This window comes from Trichosurus vulpecula, chromosome 1 (genome assembly GCF_011100635.1).
Source record: "Trichosurus vulpecula isolate mTriVul1 chromosome 1, mTriVul1.pri, whole genome shotgun sequence".
NCBI lineage: Eukaryota > Metazoa > Chordata > Mammalia > Diprotodontia > Phalangeridae > Trichosurus > Trichosurus vulpecula.
Genome location: NC_050573.1, coordinates 22,450,309 through 22,476,296, shown reverse-complemented (window position 1 = coordinate 22,476,296; position 25,988 = coordinate 22,450,309). Strand labels below are relative to the sequence as shown.

The 25,988-nt window shown below is 49.0% G+C and overlaps 1 protein-coding gene across 1 annotated transcript; it reads left to right on the top strand.

Moving 5' to 3' along the window:
• The first annotated feature begins 7,515 nt into the window (after nt 1–7,515).
• On the top strand, nt 7,516–19,753 carry ISCU (iron-sulfur cluster assembly enzyme). The gene is made up of 5 exons (XM_036742366.1): nt 7,516–7,687; nt 12,906–13,019; nt 13,774–13,884; nt 15,513–15,591; nt 19,131–19,753. Exons 1-5 carry the CDS (start codon nt 7,562–7,564, stop codon nt 19,232–19,234), a joined length of 534 nt encoding a protein of 177 aa, XP_036598261.1. The 5' UTR covers nt 7,516–7,561; the 3' UTR covers nt 19,235–19,753.
• Nucleotides 19,754–25,988: the final 6,235 nt, after the last annotated feature.

Sequence of the window (25,988 nt, the reverse complement as noted above, 5' to 3'; positions counted from 1 at the left end):
GCTTTTACCAGACTCACTGCCAATGCCACAAAAAAAGCTAAGAGCCCCGGCATAGTCCAATGCTTGTATTTTACTGAGGCGCAGGCACAGGAAGTGGTCAGCTTGAAGCCAGACTCAGGATTTGACCCAAGTCCTCTGACTCCAAATCAAGTTTTCTTTTTCTAGAACAAAAGACTGAGAGCTGCAAAGGTCCTTGGAGGCTGCCTGCTCCAAGTCATTCCCCAATTGATAAATGGTCCTTTATATGAACATATCCTTTATATGAACAGGCAGTTTCCAGAGGAAGAAATTAAAGCTATCTATAGTCATATGAAAAAATGCTCTAAATCACTATTGATTAGAGAAATGCAGATTAAAACAACTCTGAGGTACCACATCAAACTTATCAAATTGGCTAACAAGACAAAACAAGAAAAGGATAAATGTTGGACAAGATGTGGGAAAATTGGAACACTAATGCATTGTTGGTAGAGTTGTGAACTGATCCAACCATTCTGGAAAGCAATTTGGAACTATGCCCAAAGGGCTACAAAAATGTACATACCCTCTGACCCAGCAATACCACTTCTAGGTCTCTATTGCAAAGAGATCATAAAAAGGGGAAAAGGACCCACATATAGAAAAATGTTTATAGCAGCTCTTTTTGAGGTGGCCAAGAACTGGAAATTGAGGGGATATCCATGAATTGGGGCATGGCTGAACAAGTTGTATGTGATGGAAAACTATTGTGCTATAAGAAATGATGATCAGGCAGATTTCAAAAACACCTCAAAAGACTTACATGAACTGATGTTGAGTGAAGTGAGCAGAACCAGAACATTGTACACAGTAACAGCCACATTGTGTGATGACCAACTTTGATAGACTTAGCTCTTCTCAGCAATGCAATGATCTAAGACTGTTCCAAAAGACTTGTGATGGAAAATGCTGTCCACATCCAGAGAAAGAACTTTAGAGTCTGAATGCAGATGGAAGCATACTATTCACTCTCTTTTTTGTTTTTTTTTTCTTTCTTGTGGTTTTTCTCTTTGGTTCTAATTTTTCCTTATAAAATGACTAATGTGGAAATATGTTTAATATGATTGTACATGTAGAGCCTATATCAGATTGCTTACCATCTTGGAGAGGGGAGGGAGGGGGAAAATTTAGAACTTAAAGTCTTATAAAAGTAAATGTTGAAAACTATAAATAAATCTAAGGACGGGGGAGAGATAAATAAATACACAAATGTGGGCTTATTAAGGAACCTACCACATTTGTAAGTTACACTGCTATCTGCCTCAGAGAGTGGTTTTGAGGAAAGGCTCAGCCAACCTTTTGTTGTTAAATGAGTTAAATGCGATGATGATGATGTCACTACTTTGAGGACCTGGGGTTTCACTGACATGGACGGATGACCCCATGGCAAGACAATAGACACAGAGCTGGAAAGGACCTTGAATGTCAGGGTCCAACCCCCTCATTTTACAGATGAGGAAACTGAGTCCCAGAGAGGTTCCCTCCCATGTTCTGAGCCACCCAGCTAGAATGTTTCTGAAGCAAGATTTAAACCCAGGTCTCCTTGACTACAAATTGAGGTCTCTAACAATACAGACCGTGGCTTTTGAGTGGAAAGTTCATTACCCAATAGTGACCCTAGTGAATTCCGGTGGGTCCTTGGACAGCAGAGATATAGCCTATCACCGGGCCTAGACCTTAAGCCTTGACAGCTTGTGTGAGAATCTAGGATCACCTTTACACCCCAAGGAGGCATTAGAGGCAGACTTTGGTGTAGACCCTTACTACTAAGGCGTGACCTTGGGAAGGTCACCTATCCCCTTACTCAGCCTCATCTGTAAGAGGGAGAGGTTGAATGATGGACGCCCAAGTCCCTTATAGCTCTAGCTCTGTGACAAAAGCAAATGCAGCCACTTTCTGAAGTCTCATGGTAAGCAAATGCAGAAATGAGACAACAGACCTGATACGACTGCCATTCCCTTCAACGTCTGCAGCACCAGGCGGGCTCCCACATCTCTTTCCAACTTTATTTCCTACAGCTCTCCTCTTCTGCATGCTCTGTTTCGCGTAGGTGGAAATACTAACTCTTCCTTGAGCGTAAAGCTCCATGGGAAGGCAGTGTGGTGCAGCGGAGTGATGAGCTCAGAATAACTGGCCCTGAAGTCAAATCCCAACTTTGCCCTTTATTACTTCTGACAAAATTGTCCAGAAAATTATTAATACTGACTGTAACATGGACTGCCACAACCTCCTAGTCATCCCGACGATGTCAAAATTTCAGTAACATCCTTACATTCCTACCCTTAAGACAGAGATTAGGTTGAGCTGCCTCAAGACTTTTAAGTCCTGTCCTGAGATCATGCCTTGTGGAGGTCAAGCTTGATCTAGGCCTTTGATGTCCTTGCCCCCTTCCATTGGAATTCATGGCATGAAAGGCAAAACAGCCAGAAAGAAGTGGCTCTCCTTGCCCAGATTGCGTGGGGGGAGGGGGCAGCTGGGATCTCATGACCAGGCCTTGCTACTTCATGCTGCCTCCTCCTCCTCACCTTCCAACAATATAAAAGACTTTTCCACGGGCCTCTAGTTTCAGAAATCCATCGGACATCCCCAGGGTGGCAGGTTTGCTACCCTGTCATCTCAATTAAAGATGCTTTATTCCTCAATTCATGACTTTGAGTTATTTCAGGACTTGGCACTTTGAACAAGCCATTTCATCTCTTGGATCTTCAGTTTCCTTGACTGCAAAATGGGGGTGGGGGCTGAACCAGATGAGCTTCAAAGGTCCCTCCCAGCTCCAGATCTAAGACTCTCTAATCTCCCACTTCCACACCATGCATAGGGATGCTTAGAATGCACTCCCTCCTCACTGGCTCTTAGAATTCTCAGCTTCCTTCCAAACCCAGCTCAAGGGGCACGTCAACCCCCCCCCCCCCCCAGCCTTTCTTAATCTCTCCAGCTACTAAGCTTTCTTTGAAATTACTTTATTTATCCATCTGTGCATATGTTTTATTTCCCAATAGAATGGAATCTCTTTGAGAGCAGGGACTCTGTATGCCCGGTGCCTAGCTCTGTCATGTTTAAATGGTTATTGAATCGAATCGGCCATGGGAAGACTGGACTAAAGGGTCCATTGTGCATAAGCTGTAGAACGGTCCCAAGAGTACAACTGGCTTCCCTCCCATTTTCCCCTCCTTTGGATCACTCAGTAAAAGGCAAGGGTGTCCCTATTACTCTCTTCATCTTAATGACCACTGCTCTGCTCCCAACAAAAGAAAAAAAAATGCTATTAGGGACCTGTTACGGCCTGCTCCATGGAGGTAACAATGCTCTGAACTGCCAGCAGTCTATTTCTTACCACTGAAGGTTACAGGGGTCACAGGTCACATTCTCCAGAAGGGAAAAGTCCTCCAATTCAATTCGACAGGTAAATTAAGCAACCGTTATGTACAAAGTGGTGGGCTGTGGCTAAAGACCAAAATCATCCTGACCTCCAGAGTTTACATTCTACCTGCACAGATAAAACAGCACAGGGTAATCTGAGGAAAAGAGAAAACTAATACCCAAGCAAATCAGGGGAGGCTTCTTTGAAGAGGTGACAGTGCTGAGCCTTGAAGGAAGAACAGCCTAAGAGGCAAAAAGAACCTTCCAGACCTGGGGAACAGCTTTTGTGAATGTGAAGAATAAAAAGCTCATGACACGGAGGAGTTTGGAATGGAGCTGGAAAAGTGGGGAGGGGGGCGTTGCTTGTGGAGGCCTTGGATGCCAGGCTAAGGAACACGCCATTGGTTGTATAAGCAACAGGGACCATTAAAGGGAAAACGACTTTTTAAAAGAATAGACCATGATCAGAGCAGTTGCTGGGTGAGGCTTTTTACCAGAGAAAGCTTGTCTGGGGAGTGTCAGGTGAGGCAGGGACAGTGATCACTGCAGAAAGAAAGGGGATGGAAAAACAAAAGATGTAAGATCCTCCATTAAAACAGTCAGAATTCTGCGACAATAAAAGCTCCTTTAGGTGGTGGGCTCATTTGTTCTTCCTAACAATCCTGGGAGGGAAATGCCACAGCTGTTATCACTTCACTGTACAGATGACAACATGGAGGATCATAGACTAAATGACTTGCTCCGGAGTCCCATGGTATCTGATGCAGGATTGGATCTTCTAGACACCAAGCCCAGCATTCTGGCCACGAGGCCCCTCTGATGTCACACCCTGGCTGCTGTCACAATCATCTTCTAGGCAAAAGATGATGACAGCCTCAATCAAGGTGGTGGCCATGGGAAGGAAGAGAAAGGGATGGATGAATGGATGGATGGAGAGAGATACATGAGATAGAGACAGAGAGACAGACAAAGACAGAGACAGGAAGAGATGGAGAGAAAATGGGAGAGAGAGAAACAGAGAGGGGGAGAGAGAGACAGACACAGAGAGATGTTTACATGAGATACTTAGACACACAGAGAGACAGACAGACACAGAGAGACAGTGGATACATGAGATAAAGAGAGGGAGAGAAAGAGACAGAGATGGGGGGAGAGAGATGTATAGAGATGATATAGATAAGTGAGCTATAGATGAGATAGCTGGCTGGCTGGATAGATGAGATAAGTAGACAGATTGACAGGATAGATTAGATTGAGGGGTGAAGGCTACAGGCTCCCCACCCCTGGCCAATAATGGTGAGATACAGATGATACATGAGACAGCTAGATGGTTGAGATAGTTAATGGTAATTCAAATGGGAAGATTCTCTATCCTCCATCACAGGCTCATGCACAAAGGGACAATGGACAATTCATTAAGAACAAACATCATAATAACCAGGACTTACATGAACTGATGCTGAGTGAGGGGAGCAGAACCAGGAGAACATTGTACACAATTACAGACACATGGTATCTCTGATGACTAACTTTGATAGACTTGGCTCTTCTCAGCAATACAAGGTTCTAAGACAGCTCTAAAAGACTCGTGATGGAAAAAGCTATCTACTATGGAGTCTGAATGCAGATTGAGACAAACTATTTGCTCTTTTTTTTTCTTTTTTCTTCTTTGTTGGTTTTGTTTCTTCTTTCTCATGATTCATTCCCTTGGTTACAATTCTTCTTTACAATTTGGTCATTGTGTAAATAAGTTTAATGCGAAGGTATGTTTAGAACCTATATTGGATTACATGCTATCTTGGAGGGGGGGAGGAGACAGAGGGGGAAAAATTTGGAACTCAAAAACTTGTGGAACTGAGTGTTGTAAACTAAAAATAAAAAAGAACAAATATCAATTAAATCCATCCAAGATTATTTGCTGCAAAGGGAATCTAAAATCAGGTCATTTGAATGATTGAAAAAGCTTTATGAAGCACGTCTTTTGTGCCAAGCATTGTGCTAATCCCTATATAAAGAAAAAGAAAATATCTATTATTAGAGAGCTTACATTCTAGGGAAGGGACCCACACATCATAATAGAGTCCAATGCAGGGCCAATGGCAAAGACTGGAGATCCTTGGGTTGCAAATCTTGCTCCATTTTTCATCCACACAGACCTTTTTGCTTCTCAGTCACACAGGTTTGTTCCTAATGAAAGGAATGTAAAATCCAGAAAGAAAAGCCCTATTACAAAAAGGGTTACAATCCTAAATTTTGAGGCTGCCATCTTGAGCCTCCTCAGAGACTCATCGTGGCCTGGGCTGTAACAGGAGAGCACAAGTTCCGAAAATGCCAAGTATTGGATCTGTTGTAGGGCAAGCCCTGAGGGTCTCCACCAAGGTAAACACAAGGTGAGAAATGACCTATCTCCCAGCGTCATGGCAGGTAAACAGAGGTAAGCACTCTGCAATCCCTGGAGTTCTGTAGAAATCTGAGTTACCACCAACATTACAATCCACAACCCCTCTAAATCTAACAAATTTTCTTTGTAATCTGCTGCAGCCAAAAGAAAAAAGTGCTTCCCTTGGTGGGAGGCCTTCTGGTGATGAGGTGGTCTGGTCCTTGTGACTGCACAAAGACAGGCTGGTCTGTCACTGGGCGGCCTTTAGACAAGGTTGAGGTCTTGGGGGGCCTGCCAGAGCTGGAATCCCTATGAGAAGCCAAGGTCCCTGCCCCACTCTGAGTGGCATCTGACGTCAAGGGGTCTCATTAACCTTCTCTGTAGAATCAGTGTTGGGGGTGATGTGGCTAGAAGACCTCAGGCTTTGAGGACCTGGGTTCGAATCCATAAAATAAAACTTGGTGTTACAGCTAGCTTGTATCCCTTGGTTTTCTCCCAGATAAAATGCACGTTCCTGTCTTCCCCACACCCCAGTGCCTAATGAGCACAGTGCCTGCACAGCATGGGCACCAAATGTTTACAGATTCATTAACAGGCGTAGATCAGAGGGCCTTAGCCTCGCCTGTACCCCTCTGGCCATCGGGCAAAGCCCTCCAGTCCTTCTCAGAATGATGCTCTCATACTGAAAGCAAGGCTGCACTGCTTAGACGTTAGCGACAATGGGAAGCACTTGTTTTTCCATCCACATCCACGGCCCCAGGTACAATAAATCATAACCATGACGGTCGCATTGCGGCACTTCTCAGTTTGCAGAGCGCTTTGTGTGTGTTAACTCTGGATCCTCTGACACTATCCCCGTTTTACAGATGATAACCAGCACAGAGAGGGCGGGGGACTTGCCCAGGGTCACAAGGCACTTGTCTGGGGCAGGATCCCACTGCTAAGGGCACCAGAACAGCCCCTGCTTTGTGAATGTTTTTGGCGCTCAAGAGCATTTGATGCTGTATACGTTAATGATATTTTTATATTTCCGCAGCTGGGAGGGACCTTAACAATGCCTTCTTTAGTCATGTGACAAGGGAGGAAACAGGCCCGCACAGCAGCTACCAAAAGGAGTCGTCCTGCTCGTCGGCCCTCAGTTTCCCCACCCGCAGAATGGGTCGTAGCCCAGCTCGGAGGGCTTCTCTCGGCCCGCCCCAGGGAGCTGGCAGCCCACGCACCCTTGCCTCGCCCTCAGGCCTTTCCCCGCGGGCGCAGCCGGGAGACGATGGGGTGTGGCCAGGAGAGAGACAAAACCCGGAACGCCCGCGGAGGGGGCACAGTCACGTGAGCAGCGGTGGGCGGGGCGGGGCCGCACGTCCTCAGCTCCCAATTTCCCCGCCCCTCCCCTTCTATTTCCCCCCCCCATCCCGACCTCCCTCCCTCCATCCCACCCAAAACTCCGCCCCGCCGCCGAGGCCCCGCCCACCATCTCCCAGGTTGCCGCTCGGGCCGCCCTCGTCACCCTCCCCAGGCCCCGCCTCGGAGCCTTCCCCTCCTCCTCCCCCTTTCCCTCCCCGGCCTCTCGGCCTCGCTCCGCCCCAGCTCGACCCTGCCCCCGCCTGCTCAGCTCCGCCCCCTCGCTCTCTGCAGAGACCAGCCGTCCTGGGTCCCGCCCCCTCCATCTCCGCACCCCTTCAGCTTGAGCCCCACCCGCCCGACCTGGGCCCCGCCCCCCAGGTCTCGCCCCCTCGGTCTGAGCTCCGCCCCCCAGATCGTCGGCCGCGGCCCCGCCTCCTCAGCGGTTCCGCCTTCCGACACAACATGGCAGCGACGGCGGCGAAGGCCGGACTGGCCGGGTTGAGGCGGGCGGCCTCGGTGATGTGCCTGGGCACTCGGCGGCCGCCCCTCCGGGAGCTCTCGGCTCCGGCCCGGCTGTACCACAAGAAGGTAGGGGCCGCGGAGCGCCTGGGCCGGGGAGGCGGGGACGTTGGCGACCCTGGGTGACGCCATTAGAAAGAAGTGGCCGCCCCGCGTGCGCCCCTCCCCCTGCATGCGCCTGCGCGCCCGGCGACGTCCAGGTGTCCGTTGAGCACCCGGAGCATCCCGAGTCCTAGCAGGGGCATTTCCAAGGGCGCCGCCGGGTCACGCCGAGGCAACAAGCATTTAATAAGCGTCTACTGTGTGCCAGGCGCTGGGCGTGGGGCAGATTTGGACCTGAGGTCGGGGAAAAGGGATGGGGACCGAAGCCCCTCCACCAGCGCCCCCTTCCCTGAAACAGAGATCGATCCCCTGCCCAGGGTCCCCCAGCCGTGAGCCCCCCGCCCCCCAGGTCTGCAGCCGTCCCCAAGACGCTCCTGAGAAAGGGATTTCATAGAGCTGGCTGAAACCTCAGTGGGTCTCTTAAAAACCATCGAAGACCCAGAGGGCTTTTTTAAAAAATATGAGCGATCTTAATATTTGCCATATAACAAATTAAAATGCATACGTTTTAAAAATATTCATTTAACAATAATAAACGCATTTAATTTAACGTAACTTTTTAATAAAGAAAATAACTTTACCAAGGCAAAAGGAATTAGGCAGAAAAGTGGCCTTGTTTCACACATACTTGCCAGCTCTTCAGTGTCCAGTTTAATCAGAGTCTGTTTCTGAAGTCTGTTGCAAAGTGTTGAAATATATGAAGAAAGTCTGGCCTCACGCACATCCATAGTATTTTATAGCACCTTCGTGCTGTTACAGAAATAGTTCTGACCTCACAGACCCCGTGAAAAAGGGTGTTAGGACCCCCCGGGGGTCCTCAGCCACCTTTTGAGACCTGCTGACCTAGATCAGCCCCCACACTTCACAGTGGAGGAAATGGAGACCTGAAGAGCCAGAATCACTTGACTAGGGGCCACCTTTGCCAGCTCCTTTACCTCCCAGCTAGTAAATGTCAGGAGTGGAATTTGAACTTGGGGTCTTTGACTCTGGAGCTACCATTATACCAACTGCCTGCCCTTAGGATGGCTGAGGGCGCTTCATTTCACAAAAGGGGAATCTAAGGCTGGAGAGGGGACACAAGTTCTTCCATGACGTAAATATCAGAGCTGCACTTAACTCCAGTTCAATCAGAAAGCTTTATTGTCTAATTTGAAACAGAAAATAGTAACAATACTTCAAATACCTTGTGGTTTCATCACATCACAAATACTCCTTTTCCCAGTGCAGATAACAATCCTGTCATGCCTTAATAATAAACAGTCTTTGACGGGTGAAGAGCACGGTAACTTTTGTCCAAGCCAGTGGTGAGTCTGTGGGTCCATGCCTGGCACACAGTCGGCACTTAATCAATGTTGACTTGCACTCAGGTAGGTTGACCCTCAGACAAGAGGCTCCTTCTCCAGGCCTGGAGCAGAACCTGCTGGCATAACCAAGGGCCCAGGGTCACCCCTGGGCCATGAAAAGGAGCTGCCCAGAGGAATTATCATAGTTCAGCTTTATAGAGCATTTTGCTGTGAGGTCAGCAGTACCAGAATTACCATCCCCATCTTACAGATGAGAAGCCTGATCTCTAGATCAGCATTGGCTTGGGGTGGAAGTCCATGGAGGGCCATGCCATCACACAGCTCCAGGCTAGAGCTGGGATTTGACCCAGGCTTCTCCATTCCGAATCCAGGGCTCCTTTCCACTGTACCAGCAGGAAGGATTCTGAGCAGATCATCCCTAGGTTCTGGTCTAGACGAGGCAGGACCGCCTCCCAGCAGGCCAGTTTGGCCTTAAAGCAGAAAGCTCTGCAGCCGCTGGTGATGAGTGCTGCTGAATCAATCTGTAGTCTCCGGGGAAGTCAGGCTGCCAGGAAGCCGAGGCTCCGTTGGGAAGGGGACTTGCTGTCAGCCTGGACCTCCTCACTCCCCACCTCGTCCTTCCATTTCAGGCCCACCAGTCTCTGGTATGTTCATATTGGGGGGCTGGTGAGAACCCAGGAGAACAAGGGGGCAAGTCACAACTCCCCTGCACTCACTGGCCAGCCCTGGGATGGGCACGGCAAGCCATTGACCTCCTCGATAAAATCACATAATCCTTTACGGGACATTGTCGGGAAGGCCCAGCAGTGTCTGCATCAAAGATGCTATTCCTCTTTGTGCCCTGCCTCGAGGTCATTTTTTTTTTGCAGGGGGGAGGGCAGGGCAGTTAGGGTTAAGTGACTTGCCCAAGGTCACACAGCTGGTAAATGTGTCAAGTGTCTGAGGCCACATTTGAACTCAGGTCCTCCTGACTCCAGGGCCGGTGCTCTACTCATCGTGCCACCTAGCTGCCCCCTTTTTGTTTTTTTCTTAAGGAAATAAGATGCGTGCCTGTGAAACCAAAAAGTGTCGGATGTTAGGGGTAGGCCCACATGACCGCTAAGGCCCCTTCTAGCTCTCAGGTTCTCATGAGTTATGATAGCGAGCGTCGATGCAGCACGTTCAGGTTGGCGAAGCTTTTAACTGCTCTGATCTCGTTTGACCCTCAAGAGAACATCTGATCCACTGGGTGTCCACTCCCCGGCCATGGGGGATATATCATGACTGATCCCACATCTGACCCCCTGGGTGTCCACTCCCTGGCCACAGGGATATATCATAACTGATCCCAGATCTGACCCACAGGGTGTCCACTCTCTGGCCACAGGGGATATGTTATGACCAGTTCCAAACAAGGCCTGGACGTCTGCTTAGCAGGCCCATTGGAGCCTTTGCTGGTAGATGATAAAGCAACCTCAGCCTTGCCTCGTTGGCCTCAGAAGAAGCAGGGCGTCTCGTGACTGGGTTTTCTGTTTTTCCCTTGCCTGGGGATTCATTCCCCCACCCCTTGGGTGCCCTGGAGCTGGCTCAGCATCTAGAGTCTGTGGTAAGGGAGGTCCCTCATGCTCTGGGCTGTCCCCAACCTGTGACACAGAGAATGGGAGTCTGACAACCTAAGTAACCTGTGCAGGGTGGGCCAGAGATATTAGAGCAAATTCCACCTTTAGTCTCACAATGCACCTCCTTACTGGGATCTCCTCTTTGGAAAGAGCCACCAAGACCAGACAGACGGACGCATAGATGGATGCCTTCCAGACAGCCGCGTGACAAAGCTCTGTGTTCTCAGGGTGGTGGGTTTGCCCTTGTGTATCAGGAGGGCAGAGTTTATAATCTCAAAGAAGATCATAAACATGTCTGAAAGGTTCGGAATCGCCGGATATAAGAAACTCTCAAAGTAGAAGGCAGAAGAATCAAAACATTTATTTAGGCTCAACAATAACCAACCCATGAACCAGCAACCCCATTTTGATATGTTGATCATAATCTTCCAGGCCCAATAAGTACGCCTTGCAAGAGTAACCAGGAGGCTACAGAGAAGCATGATTGCGTAAAGCAAAATCATGCTTCCCCCTCGATGGTAATAAGATTACCCACTGGCCTGAAGTCTTTGTTCAGCTTCCTCCCGTAGATCAGCTCTGCTACTGGCAGCTCCTGCCTTAGCTGTGTCTGTGGCTGAAACTGACGTAACTGTCGTAACTGCCTCTGTAACTGCCTCTGGCTCCAACTGTCGCTGTAACTGTCGCTGTAATGGCCTGAAGTCTTTGTTCAGCTTTCTCCCGTAGGTTAGCTCTGCTACTGGCAGCTCCTGCTTCAGCTGTGTCTGTCGCTGTGGCTGTAACTGACGTAACTGTCGTAACTGCCTCTGTAACTGTCGTTGTAACTGTCGCTGGCTCCAACCGGAAAAGGAAGAGAGAATCTTCAAGCTGTCCTCTCCCCTCTTATAGGGTCTCTGACATCATCAAGCTCCGCCCGAATGACCAGGGCCGATTGGTTCTTGAGTTGGCTCCTCCCCCTAGGGTAGACCAGGTTCTGGAGCTAACACCTCCCCTCAGCCAGCCCCATGACTCATCACACACGAAGTTCTGGTCCTGCCCCGGAAGAGCAAGCCACAGTGTCCAGAGGCTCAATGAGGCAAGCTGAGCCATTCAAAGAAAACAAAAGCCATTATGGCTACACCTTGGGAATAGCCCGAAGTTGTTCCCAGCTATCTTGGGAACGTGAAGACTTGCTTGTTCAGTCTGGGGTTGTGACAGATGACTGAGGAGGAAATGATTTTCCCTGCGTGCCTCCTGACCCAGAGATTCCCAGAGCGTCCTCTCCGGGCCCACCTCACGGGTACAGCTGTGCATGCCTCAGTGGACAGCAGGCACCAGGCCCAGCTACGGGGCCATACTTGTTTGGGGGGTTTCAGTTACAGTGTTCTGTAGTTTCACCTCTTGGGGCCAGTGCCGTGAGTCCCTGTATGTGCACATGCCTCCAATGTTGCGGCCCTCCAAGGTGCATGGGAAAGGCCTCAGCCAACTTCCTGCTTCTGGTCGGAAGCACCTGAGGTGGCAATTCCTCTTTCTACGTCAGAGGATTCATGATGTCAGCAGCACCTCCTTGTCCTCTGTGATTCACGTCCCTTTATTTCCTTAACTCTTCACTAGAGGGGTCTGTTCACTGTGCCCACCAGCCTCCCGGGCTTCTGGCGCCATTGGCTGTGTGCTTTGTCCTGTTTACAGGGGACCATGAGAGATGGACAGCCTGGAAGCCCTGGGGGTGGGGTGCCTGACCCCTCGATACCTTAGGCCAGGGTGTCCAACAGACCCACAGCACCCACATAAAAATACAATCAAACGGATAATATCCCACTTTAAATTGAAGGCCTTTTGTGGCCCAGGGCCATTCATTTTTGAGTCTGACTCCACTGCTTTAGGCAGGTCTCTAAGAGTGGCAGAGAAGGTACCAACCCGCATTGGCAGTGAAGTCGAATCTCCAGTCCCGGACCCGATGGTGACCAGCAAATCAGACAAAAGTGATGGCATCACCCTTGTGCTGTGAAGGTGACTGAAGGTGCTAAGAATCACGTAGATCTTTGTGCCCCAAATAGGCCAGTGACCAACTGGATGGACTGAACCATATCAATCTTACTGAAACCAGAGACCAAAAAGTTGCAGCCAGTTGGGGTGGGCAGGGAGTGGGGAATGCCTCATGGAGAGTTGGTTTCATGGTGTGGCCCCGAGTTAACAAGCAGCAGCATTTCATGGAGGGACATTTGGTTCCCTTCTTCCCCATAATGGAAGGAAATTCTTCTTTATAGCTAGAATATTTATGTTTATTTTACAATTCCCTCATTTTAGGTGGTTGATCACTATGAGAATCCCAGAAATGTAGGATCCCTTGACAAGAAATCCAAAAATGTTGGCACTGGATTGGTGGGGGCACCTGCTTGTGGAGATGTTATGAAATTACAGGTAAGAGGGGGTTTTGTCTTTCCAAAAAAACTCACAGTGACTTGACACCATTCCTCCTCTCTCTTATTGGCTAGGGTTTTGCTTCCACTGAATTCATGAACTCTTTAAGTTCATTAGCAGAGGGGAATGTTGAACAAGATGACCTGGGATCCTATGAGCCTAATAGTAATTATTAGATATGTTAACATAGTTGGTGTTGAGCAGTATTTTTGTTGGAATAAATCCTAACTTAGCAGGCTTCGGTGAGCTGTGACATCCCCTTGTGGCTGGTGACCTCAGCCCAGGGCTCTGAGGAGTCAAGGGGCAGGACCAGCCTTGGAGTACCCTGTCTCACTTGGTTGTTTTTGAGTTCAGCTTGGTCAACAGTTGCCTCCTCATGGTGGGGAGGGAGGCCACTTGTCGGCCTGCCGGAGGTTTTCAGTCTTATCTTGGAGCACAGAAACAAGTTGGCAAAGAACCTTTGAACAGGCCTCAGGACCCAAGAAAAAGCTGGAACCACAGCTAAGCCCTGCAGCCTCCCAGCCTGGAGGAGACTGCCCCGGGTGGGGTTAGAGAGTGGAACAGAAATGGCCTGTCTGTGTCGGCCGATGCCTTCTCACATGGAACTTTGGGGTGAAATTGAGTCTGTTGTTAAATGTCTAAAATGGAGAAGGCGAATGAACACGCCCAGACAGGCCTCAAGGACCCCAATCACCCCAGGGATACGGACCCTGAGACGTGGTGCAAGGAGCCCAGACTGGTTTTATTTTTCTAGATCCAAGTGGATGAAAAAGGGAAGATTGTGGATGCCCGATTCAAGACGTTTGGCTGTGGCTCTGCCATCGCTTCGAGCTCCCTGGCCACCGAATGGGTCAAAGGCAAAACGGTAAGCCTGGTGACATGATGAGCTCTCCCTCCCACGGGCTCTGCTCTCGTTGGGAGTTTTTGTCAGAATATTTAATTTGCTTTTTTTGGGGGGTGGGGCAGGGGAACTATTCCATTTGGCCTTTGACATTTTTCTTGTTTCACATCTATTTAATGTACTCACCATATCAGCAAGCAGTCTGGCATCTGTTATAAAGAAGTCAGGAGCTGGTTCCAGACCCTGGCACGTACACCAAAGCCTGCCACCAGTCTAGGGCAGAAGCCGTGATCACTGCCTTCGGAAGCTCTTGGGTCCTCTCAGAGGCAAGGGCAGAATCAGAGATGTCCCAGCTGTAGCCAAGGCCGGGCCTGACCCCCAGGGTCTCACTCAGCCTGTGAATTCCTGACTTATCAGGCCGCAGTACCTGACCAGCATGGGTCTGATTTGGGACTCCTCCCTGAGTGTCGTGTAATGGGGGATGGCAGTCATTCTGGGTGGAGAATTTTTCAGTTCCTTCTGAAGAATTAGGAGGCATCGCACTTTACTAAGATTAGGCTGGAAATCTTGGTGCTGATTCCTCACCTTGGTTTTTCCTAAACTCCTAGTTTCGTGTGTGCGTGTGTGTACACACATGTTCGCGTGTGTGTATATGTGTGTACACTCATGATACAGAACACGTTCTGACATCTGGTTTTGGCTGATGCTCACAGGGCCTGGCACATAGTAGGTGCTTAGTGAATGCAGTTAGCTTGACTTGCTCCATGTAAGAGTGGCATGGTAGAGTGTCTATCTCTCTAACGTCAGAAGACTTGGGGGAGAGTCTGGCCTAGACCTCTGTTATCACTTCCTCCCTCTGGGTCTCAGTTCCCCTCCTGTAAAATTTAAATTGGACACTGATCTCTAAGAGTAGGTGGCTAAGGGGCTCCATAGTGCACAGAGCCCCAGGCCAGGAGTCAGGACTACTCTTCTTTCAGAATTCAAATCCAGCCGTAGACACTTACTAGCTGTGTAACCCTGGGTAAGTCACTTCACCCTGTCTGCCTTAGTTTCCGCATCTGTAAAATGAGCTAGAGAAGGAAATAGCACGCCACTCCAGTGTCTTTGCCAGGAAACCCCCACGGTGGGGCCGCTCTGGGTCAGACACGACTGAAGCAGCTGAATAACAACCACAGATCTCAAAGAGTGCTCCCAGTTCTCGTTTTTTGGATCTTTATAAAATGCTGAATTTAAAGAGATCCATAAGACATTGCCACAGGTTCTCCGGCCATATTCATCTAATTTCCTTCCCTGTACTTGGAATTGCTGACCAAAAAGAGCCTTTGCTTATTTGAAAACCCCAGTGGAGAGTATGAAAGGGATGGACCAGGAACACAACACTTAACATGTACGAATTGTACCTTGCCCTTCCTAGGCCTTCTGGACTGTCCTGATTTGTTTGTTTCTTTGTTTATTTGTTTGGTACTAAGCAAAAAACCCCACATAATGCTGGGGGTGGGGAGCAGGGGTGGAAGTGAAGTTGATTTGAAAACAGATTGTATCTATTAAAAAAACTGAGTCCTGTGTAGAAGCTTGGTCCTCCTTTCTTCCCATTCCTCACATGGCCTGTAAGAGAAGTCTGATGCTAGTGTCTTTTCATTTACAATTCTCAGGTGGAAGAGGCCTTAACCATCAAAAATACTGATATTGCCAAGGAGTTGTGCCTCCCTCCGGTTAAGCTGCACTGCTCCAGTAAGTCACGGCCCGGCAGAAATGCCAGTGACCTCGTGTCTTGTGTGATGTCCGGTGATGTGGTCTCTGCGTGTAGCCAGATGGGAGAGGGGACAGAGAGGCCTCGGTTGGGAGTCTTGAGTGAAAGTGTCTGACAGCCGTCAGGGCTCTTGGGGGACTGAGGGGGATGGACATGGCTGTTCTCACCGCCTGTCTCCTTCGAAGGGGAAACATGGAAGCCGTGAGTGGTCCCAGGACCCCGCATTCTGCTCAGCCTGGTGAGATCACAGCCTTCCAGGGCTGTGTCCGTCTCGGCTCTGTGGGCTGTTTTTTTAAACAAGATTTACAGGTCAGCTTTTGTGCTTTGATCCTGTATCCTGTTTCTCATCACTTTTTGCCCAGATGCCCTTTGGGGCGTTGGCCTCCATGTATGGACTTTGGGAGTCCAGCCACGTTCCCACTGCATTCCTACACATGGCCTCTCCTTAGAGGAGGTACTTTTTTAGGCAGGTCTACGTGACTTTCTAGTTCACCCCCAGTAGTAAATCACTGCTTCTTCCATCCCTCCTCCTCTCACAGTTCTGGGAGTGAGCGAGGCCCATGCTGTTCAGCTGAACACCGAGATTCTGGTTTCCACTTTAGTAAGAGTAGAAAGGGCCCTTGAGAAAGGAAAGGCAATGTCTAGGCCTTGAGAAGAATAAAAACCTTTTATTGAGACCAGAGAGGGTTAAAGCTGCCAACCTCAAGGCAGCATCCCTTCCTTCCTTCACCATTCTTTCTGTTAACTGTTCCTCACTGAACTGACACTGACTGTGACCATTGGGCGACTGCCTTAGGATCCTTAGCCTCGAAGGTTGTGGCACGGAGACCTTTCCAGCGCCCAGCCCAGGGCTCCTCACCCCATCACAAGGGATCTCAGAAGCCACCTGACCCAGCTCAAATGGGAGGGGGAAGCCTCTCTCTCCAGCCCCTTCTGCTGGATGGGCCCGCTGCCTCCCTCCTCCCTTCCTTGTCTACCTCTTGGGGCCATCCTGGGCCCTCAATTCGAGTTCTGGGTTGAGGCAGGCTAAATGCCTGCCTAAAGTCTGCTCTGTAGGGCCTCTGGAGCACTCACACCCTGACTTCCTTCACTCGTGATGCTTGTCCTCTGTTCTCTAATAGATTGTAAGAGCATCCTCGGGGCTTAAGAAATGCCGTTTTGTGCATCTCCAGCCTGCCCTCCATTTTACATCTCGATTTTAAGCAGCCACTGAGTGGTCTGTGCTTCAGACTTAAATGTAGGTATGGGGGTATTGAGCCATAGCAGGAGACCCCCCCGCCCCGGGTTTGAAGAGCCCTTGTGTGGAGTGGGTCTGGGCTGGGCCTGCCCGGGCTCAGGAAGAACAAAACCATAGAGGAAGTGACAGAAGCAGATTTGAGGTCAATAGAAAGCGACACTTATGAATAGTTAGGGGCCTCCAGGCGTGGAACAGGCTGACTCCATCATCAGTCACGTACCTGCTGGGTGGCTGGGCTTGTGTGGCCAGCTGGCAAAGGCTCTTAAAGCTAAATAGAGCTTGTCTTTGATCCTGGCGGCAGTAGGGAGCCATGGAGTTAATGGAGTAGGGGTCTGTTCCTAGGAGATGGCTTTGGCAGCTGTGTGGAGTCCGGGCTGGAGGCTGGGAGACTGCTTTTATGGTCTGGGTATGAAGTGGCGAGGACCTTGAGGAGAGTGGGAGCTTCTGAGGTCTCCCAACAGAAGCCAAGTGGTCACTCCATGGGAACGTCACAGAGAGAGCTCCCACTCAGCTGCAGGGTGGTCTGGGAGAAGTACAAGAGTCTCCCGAGTCCAGACACTCTTCCTATGGTGTCCTAGCATCTTCCCTCCACTAGGACCCTCAGAGGCCTGAGCTCAGCCACTCCTTTTACAGGCAAGGAAGTGAAGTCATAAGGTAAAGGTGCAGAGCCATTATTCAAAAGACATCCAGCTCTCTCTGCTCCTTCCCGTTCTTGAAGAAGCTGCTTCCCTCCCAAGGCTAAACATCCCCGTATGCCTCTCCTTTCTAAATCCCCTCTGGCCTATGGAGAATGGGGACTGAGGTGCAGGACTGCAGTGGCTCCCTGGGACTGGGCCCACCTCTGGACCCTGCCTCATGGGGTGTCCTGAGATTGTGGGGGGCTGCCATGGCCCAGGTGACTCAGGCTGACCCCCCAGGGTGGGGAACCTGCGGCCTTGAGGCCATAATGACCTTCTGGGTCCTCAGGTGCAGCCCTCTGACTGAATCCAAACTTCACAGAACAAATCCCCGTAATAAAAGAATTTGCTCTATAAAACATGGACTCAGTCATAGGTGGCATCCAAGGACCTAGAAGGGTTCCCCACCCCTGCCAGACCCCCTAGATCTTCACTGGAGCTATCTGGCCACAGGTGCCCCCAAGTGAGTTTGTGAAATGATATCTTAACCAGAGTTTATGACTTGATGTCTTTCTCTGTCATGTTTTATCCCATTTGCTTTCATCTCATCAATCTTTGGGGGGATCCTGACTTTTGTCCAGTGTATAAGCTTCCCCCCCCCACCCCACTGTGTGTCCTCTGCAGATGTGACAGGCATGCTATCCAGAATAAATGGGAAATATCAAAATGTTAAATAAAAGTAGTGACCAAATAAAAGTAGCGATCTGTCAAGGACAGATCAGTCCCGAGGATACTCAACTGCCGGTCTCTATTCAAGGTGACTGTTGGTGAGCTCTCTTTGGGTCTGATGTGACAGGCAGCTCTGACCGTCATCCAGCCGCCAACTCTTCCCTTTGTCCACCCTGGGGGAGGACAAGAAGCTTGGCTCGAGGCTTTGCTGCGATCTAGACAGAGGTGCCAGCTTCATTCCCCAAGGCACCCTTCCTAAATGTCTGTTGGATGAATGAATGAGGTGGATGCTGAACATCCAAGCAGTGAGTGGAGGTCTCAGAGCTGGGCCTGTGGCCTGAGGGGGCTTTTACAAAACTAACCCAGACTTTTGAAATTAGAAAGCAAAAAAGTAAGACTAGCACTAACTCAGGTGGGGCCAACTGGGCAGTAATGAAACAGCTGGTGCCTCTTGGCTGTGTGATTTGGTGTTTTTATAGGGTCCACAGTCTTGCATTAAGACAGATTTGCCCAGGTTTTTGATAGTTTCAGAATGTCAGCCTTCATTTCCCTTCCCTCCTTCTTCCCTCCTTCCCCTCTTTCCCTCCCTCCTTCCTTCTCTCCTCTTCCTCCCTCCCCTCCCTCCATCCTTCCTTCCTTCCTTCCCTTCTTCCTTCATTCCCTCCTTCCTTTCCTTCCTTCTTCCCTCCCCTCCCTCCATCCCTTCTTCTTTACTTCCTTCTTTCCTTCCTCCATCATTCCTTCCCTCCTTCCTCCCTCCCCTCCTTCCTTCCATCCTTCCATTCCTCATTCCTTCCTTCCCTCCTTCTTTCCTTATTTCCTCCCTCATTTTCTTCCCTTCCTCCCTCATTCCCTCCTTTCCTTCCTTCTTCCTCTCTTTCCTCCCTCCCTCCCCTCTTTCCCTCCTTCTCTCTTTCCTTCCTTTCTTCTCTCCTAGTGCTTGCCGAAGATGCAATCAAGGCTGCCCTGGCAGACTACAAACGGAAGCAGGACACCCCTAAGAAAGAGGAGGCCAAGGAGGAGGAGGAGGAGAAGAAGTGACCGAGCCCTGCCCCTCCCCCTGCTGCGCCTGCACTGGCCAGGCCCTCCAGTCTCCCCTTCCAGCACAATCGATCTCACCTTAGAGGATAGGAAGCTCCTGTTCCCCAATAAAAGAGCCATGTGATAATCACGCACAATGTCCTGTTCTCATAGAAGCTCTAATCGATCTCGTGAAACTCACAGCTTCTGTTCTCAGTCTTTGCCCCCATCACCCCCCTCGAGGCCTGATGTAGCTGGAGATTGTGAACTGTGTGGCCTGCATTACCTCATCTCTTCCCAAGCTGGAAACAAATGGAACCCCAGAATACCTTTCATCTGAAGGGATGACTTTCATTTAGCACTTAATTGCACCTGAGTTGGGTTTGGGGAAAAGAGTTGTTGTTACAGATTGCCTTGGTCTAAATATTGGAGAGAACCATTATATATAAAGCAGATCTTCTATGTATATATACATGTACACACATATACACATATATGATATAATAAAACTCCTGTGAGAACTCATCTGTCCTCAATCTGCTCTGTCTCTTGAGTCATTCACTCTCCTTCCTCCCCACCGCCCAAGGTCACAACCACTTTGCTGTACCCACTGGCTGGGGACACACCTCATATTCCTGGTTCCCAGTGGTGCAGTCGCTAACACATAGGAGGCACATATAATGAAGAGGAAGACACAGTGGGATTGGTTTTTTTTCTTAGTGCTGTTATTTTGAAATGCAGAAGTCCCTTTCAGAACTCTGACGCTGCACTCCAGATGCTATTGAGCGTGGCCCAAACAGTCACGTAAATGCAAGGTAATCCCTCTCCCCCTTAAAAAATTCCCCAGGCTGTCTTCCTGAGCTTTCAGAGTCTTTTCAGATCATACCATATGGAGCCTTTATTCCCAGGAACTCAGGAAGAAGGTTCACACATCCCCCCTTAAAGACTCCAAGACCCACTGGGGAAAGCCTCAGTTTACAGGGAGAACTGCCCTCCCATGCAACCACCAATACCCTTGGGTTTGCTTGCAAAATGGGGCGTTTTTACTAACGGGTAGAGAGGTGTATCTAAAGCAGGGTCCTGCGCTGGTGCCTTCCTTGGTGTCACTGGTGAGGAAGGAGATATCATCAACTTGCTCTTTGGAAAAAATGAAATCTCACCCTGGTGCCTCCTGCTACTGTGGACACTTTCAGCATGCCCTTCCTGGCTCTGCCCAGAGGATTCGGAAGGCCCCCAAGTTGGATCTTTATCTTAAACAGACCTATCTCTGACTACTCTCTTGGAGAAAAGCTGGACAGATGCACTCAAGGGCACTGACACTTTTTACTTGGAATTCTTAGGGATGTGTTTTGCCCCAAGAGCATCCTGCCAAGAGTTACCCAGGCCATCCAGGATGGGACAGTCAAGCTGCAGGCTGCAGTCCCCAGAGTTACCGGAAGTCTTTGTGTTCAGCACCATTCTACTTGGCCACTTGGGGGCATCCGTCTATTGAGCAAGTGATGGGCTTCCCATTCACAGGCAACCTTGAAATTGAGGCTTGACTCTCCAAGGGAGAGGTCCGTTTAAAGATAGACTCTGTTTTAGGGTGGTAGGCCAAAGGCTGGAACTTGGTGCCCTTCAAAGAACACTAGATTTAGAACCAGAAGATTGGAGATTCAAGGCCCAACTCTGCTATTTTTTTATTATTAATAACTTATCTTTATATAGCACTTGACAGTTTGGAAAGGGTTTAATGTATGGGAGTTCCTTTGAGTCTCCCCATGACTCTGAGGATGGGTCTCCAGGCATTCTCTGCTCTCTGACCAGCCTCTCTGTCCCTCGTAGTGGTGGAGAGTTTGGGGTTGGCTGTGTCTACGCAGCCAGCAGACCTCAGCTCTTCCAAGTCCAACACGATTTTCTATCCGTGCTGCCTTACATGTGGTAAATGCCTGGTAAATATTTTTTGAAATTAATCATTATAAAAGTCCACCTGAATATAAGGTTAGGTATTCAGTCATCAAGAAAATGTTGGTAACAATTCGAGATGTCCAGACGTCATATAGACTGTCTCAGCAGGTGACAAGTTCCCCATCATTGGTCTTTGAGCTGAGTCTGAATGCCCGTTTCCAGGGTATGTTTTAGTGAGGAGTCATTTCAGGTGTGGGTTGGGCCAGATGGCCGATATCCTTCCAACTCTGAAATCCTGTGATTCTGTGGAATTTCGAAGGGTTCTTCTCTGTTGAGCTCACTCCATGTTTCAACTGTGACATCAAGCTAGACTTAACATTTTTAACTTGGCCAAGAAATCTCTGTGGACCGTGAGCTGTTTAGATTTCCAACGCTTCTGAGATGATGTCAGATATCCCATGAGGGAGAGTACTTGCTCTCAGTGAAAAATAAGGCCTTTGAAACAACTGTTCCTCCCACCCCACTCCCACCTGGGGACCAAGGGGTTGCCCATTATGGGTGCTGGGGGTACAGGTCCAGGCACAGTGCCTGGCGCATGATAGGCATTCAATAAATGCCATCCCATTGGGCTCATACAAAGCAGCCAGGCTCTGGGGATGGAAAGGAGACTCTTGCTTTGCTGTGTGCAGCCGAAAAGGCATTCAGTGCTGTGCCCATCTCTGGCATCTGGGTCACGGCCTCTCCTCTTGCTACCCCAATCACTGTCCTCCCGTTGTGTGACAAGCCAGTCTCCCCCACCCCTGAGCCTCCTGTCCCCTTTTCAATAGCCCCTCAGCTCCAGCGTCCTGTCTGTGCTCACACTGATCTGCCTTCTACTAAGTCGATGATTAGTCTCTCCCTGACCCAGCCAGGGCTCCCAAGGAGCCCCCCTGCTCCTCAGTACAAACTCTGAGATACCTCCTGACCCTGTTGACAGAAGGCTGGGAAGTTGGGGGGGCAGGAGAGGGGGCACAAATGGGTTGTGCTTCCCTTCTCCAGGCAAGGAAAGAAGGGAACGGGAGCCAGACACCATAAATCGGCCAAGAGCAGTACTTCAGAGTAAGCTAAGAGCTCAGAAGCCATCTGGACCAACCCGTGCTTTTACAGAGGGGGAAACCAAGCCCCAGATTCAGCCCCAGGCTCTGAACTCCCAGAGTAGCAGCTAGAGTTAGTAACTTGGAAGGCAGAAGACCGGGATTCAAATCCTGTCCTTGAAGCTTGCTAGCTGTCACGCGTTTCTGTGAGAGCCTAGTTTCCTTGGCTGTATTTCGTCCCAGATCTCTTAGCCATCTGGACCCTGCCCGAGATGCTCGGCTGTATTGGTGTGATCCATGGCATCATTTGGGTCATAGATCCGGGCCTGGGAGGGACCTTAGAGGTCCAACCTGTGCGTTTTTACAGAAGATTCTGAGGCCCAGAGGAACCAAGCGATTTGCCAAGGCTGCAGAGGTAGTCAGAGCTGACATTCGAACCCAGGTCCTCCGACTCCAAATTCAGGGCTTTTTTCTCAGCACAATGGTACCTAGAGGGAAATAAAGGCCAATGAGGAAAAGTCCTCCCTCCCCCTCCCCAGTTTTTTTTTTGAGGGGGAAGAGAGATGTGATCACATATCAGTATTGTCACCATCCCATACATGGTGATTGGAAGGTAGGGAAAGAAAGGGGATGTGCGTTTATTACATGCCTACTGCATGCCAGGCACTAAGACTTTACAAATTTTCTCTCTTAGCCTCTCACAGGGCCTGAAATGCCACCCGTCGAGATTCATTCCTTTAGACAGTAAAGGCTTTTCAGTGCTCAGGATTCCTCAGGAAAAGATAGGTCCCCCTAGAGGGGTTAGGAGCTTCAGCTGGAACTGCTGCAGATTTATTTCACTGAGCCTGCCCAGAGCAAGGCCCAGTGGGAAGGAGACCAAGCAGAAGAAAACACCGTGGAAAGAACACCAGCCTGGTGGAAGGCAAGAAAGCTGGTTTAGGGTTCCGCCTCTCTGCCCCATTGGCCTTCCAGCCTTAGGCAAACCACTTCTCCACTGGAGCCCTCCATTTTCTGCTTGTAAAGTGAAGAAGTTAAACTACAGAAATTATTAATACAGGGATTAATTGTATTTTGTTAATTAATGTAATTAATTATATTAACAAAATTCATCAGTCGATTATATTAACCGACATAATTAATTGTGTCAATGCAATCAATTATATTGATTCTATTAGTGCAATGAATTGTATTAATGTAATCAATTGTCAGTATAATTAATTGTATTGGTCAGTGCAATAAATTAATATAATTATTACTATTAAGGCATTGAATTTAAGATTAGAGCTGGAAGATATCTTAGTCCAACTACTCCAGTCGCTTCATTTTAGAGACAAGGAAACTGAACCCTAGAGAGGTGAAGTGAATTGTTGCAGGTCATATGGATAGACACAGCAGAGCTAGGATTCGAACCCAGGCCCCAGGCATCCACTCATGTTCATTGCTACCCTGTGTCCTGCCAGCTGTGATTGTGTGAGTTTTGTACTGTACAAAACAATTTCTCCTACATCATCTTCTCGGTTCTGCAATATGGAGGATACACAAACCATAATCTGTGTTTTACAGAGAAGGAAACTGAATCACTGAATCAAAAACTTTTTTTTAAAAAATCAAAAAAACAAATCATAGGAGTCAGAAATGAAAGGGACCTTAGAGGTTAACTGGTCCAACCCCCTCATTTTACAGACCCAGAAAAGGGAAGTGGCATCGTGGATAGAACACACAACCTGGAGTCAGAAGACCTGGGTTTGAATGCTGACTCAGTCACCCTGGACTCCTCATTCCTTTCTGGGCTTCAGTTTCCTCCTCCATAAAATGGGGGTGCTGGACTCTATGTCCTACACGTTCCTGGTTCCAGTTCTAATTCTATGATCCTATCACTTGCCCAAGGTCCTAATGAGTAGGGAGCCAGACCCAGACCCCAAGGCTTCTTAGACCTTTTAATCCCAGGAGACAGATTTGTGGTGGGCTTTCCACCAGACAAGGGGTTCTTAACCTTTCTCTGTCCTGGACCCCTTGGGCAGTCAGTCTGGTGAAGCCTGTGGACCCCTTCATGTTTTTAAATGACTGTAGAAAATGCTGAATTTCAGTTAGAGGTTAGTAAAAATAAAGATCTTTTCTCAAATCCAAGTTCATGGATGCCCACAATCTCTCTATGGAGCCCCTGTCAGCCCCTAGTCCCCAGGTTAAGGATTCCTGTGCTGCAGCATGGCAGATGGGCATCAGGACTGGGGAGGAGAGTTAGCGGGGCAAGACCAGAGTGGGGGGCCATGCCAAAGCTCCAAAGCTGCGCTATGCTGATCTCACCACTTTGTAGAGGGCCGGCCCCACTGTGGGTCCCCGAGCCAACAAATGAGTCACACTTGTTTGTTCAGCCTAGCAACCAGCCCTCACCCCCCCCAAATAACAATTCCATCTCCACTCCCCCAGCCCCTGCTGGCTCCCCCATGCTCCTGGAACTTCCCCTCGCCTGCCTGTGGCCACATCCTTAACCCAATCAGGTTGTCTCAGTGCTGCGGTGACTGGAACAAAAATAAGACCCAACTGGCCGTTTCCAATATGTCTCTCCGGGGATTAAAACAGGAAATAGTCAGCATAGCTCCAGCAGTCACAGGGAACTCTGCTGACAGCGCAGAGCTGAGACCCCGTTCCGATGGTATTTTTCTCTCTTCTCTGCTGATGTGGAGAGGCAGATGCTCCAGTGTTGGGGAAAGAGGGCCCAGGAGGCAGGAGAACCAGGGTCTAGAACAAAGGATGGATGGAGGCCCTGGGATCTTGGTCAAGCCACTTCTCTGGGACTCAGTTTTTCCCCTTCTATCAAATAAAGGAGGTGGTATAGAACAAGCATTCTTCAGTCTTTCTGTAAAATGGACCCCTTTACCCCTTCTCAGAATCAATTTTTTAAATGGATGAAATAAAATATGTGGGATTACAAAAGAAACCAATTATATTAAAAACTGTTATCAAAATATTTTCTAAAAAACACAATTTTGGGGCAGCTAGGTGGCGCAGTGAGTAGAGCACTAGCCCTGGAGTCAGGAGGACCTGAGTTCAAATGTGGCCTCAGACACTTGACATACTTACTAGCTGTGTGACCTTGGGCAAGTCACTTAACCCCAATTGCCCTGCCTTTCCCCTCCAAAAAAAAAAAGGTAAAAAAACACAATTTTGCAGAAACAAACAGGAAGGCACCATCAGAATCATTGGCGTTGGCTGTGGGCTAAAACCACTTCCCTCAGCCTTCTGACTATCAGATGTAGAGGGAGATCTGGTGAATCTGACTTGTAAACAGCAGGCCATTGACCTATAAGACATTCCCTTAAAGGCCTTCCCTTAAACCTCACCATTAGTTCTGCCCCTCAGAATTGTAACAAGGAATCTTTCCACTTGGGGAAAGTATCACAAACTGTTCCCAGAGAAAGTTGAGCTGGGGTGGAAGACATGAAGGACACAGCCCACAATTTGATAGCTTCCTGTTTTGACTAATTATTCGTACTAACTCTAGGCTTAGCCCTGTAGTTTCTTTGTTCCTAAAGGATTGTAACTGCTGTCAGCACCTTGTAAATTTATTACCCTGGGACAAAGCCCCAGTTGTCCCACCATAGTTACATATATATCTACTGCCCTGTTCATTATGTCCAGCTTTCCATTTTATTCCAAATTTCTTATCTCTCAAATCTCTGTCTCAGCAAGTAGGTCAAACTCCAGGTACTTCATTAAGAATCCCTTTATGATCATAGGATTATGGGATTTAGGGCTGGAAAGGGCCTTTGAGATCATCCTAAAAAAAGAGGTCAACGCGTCCAAAGTAGAGCTCA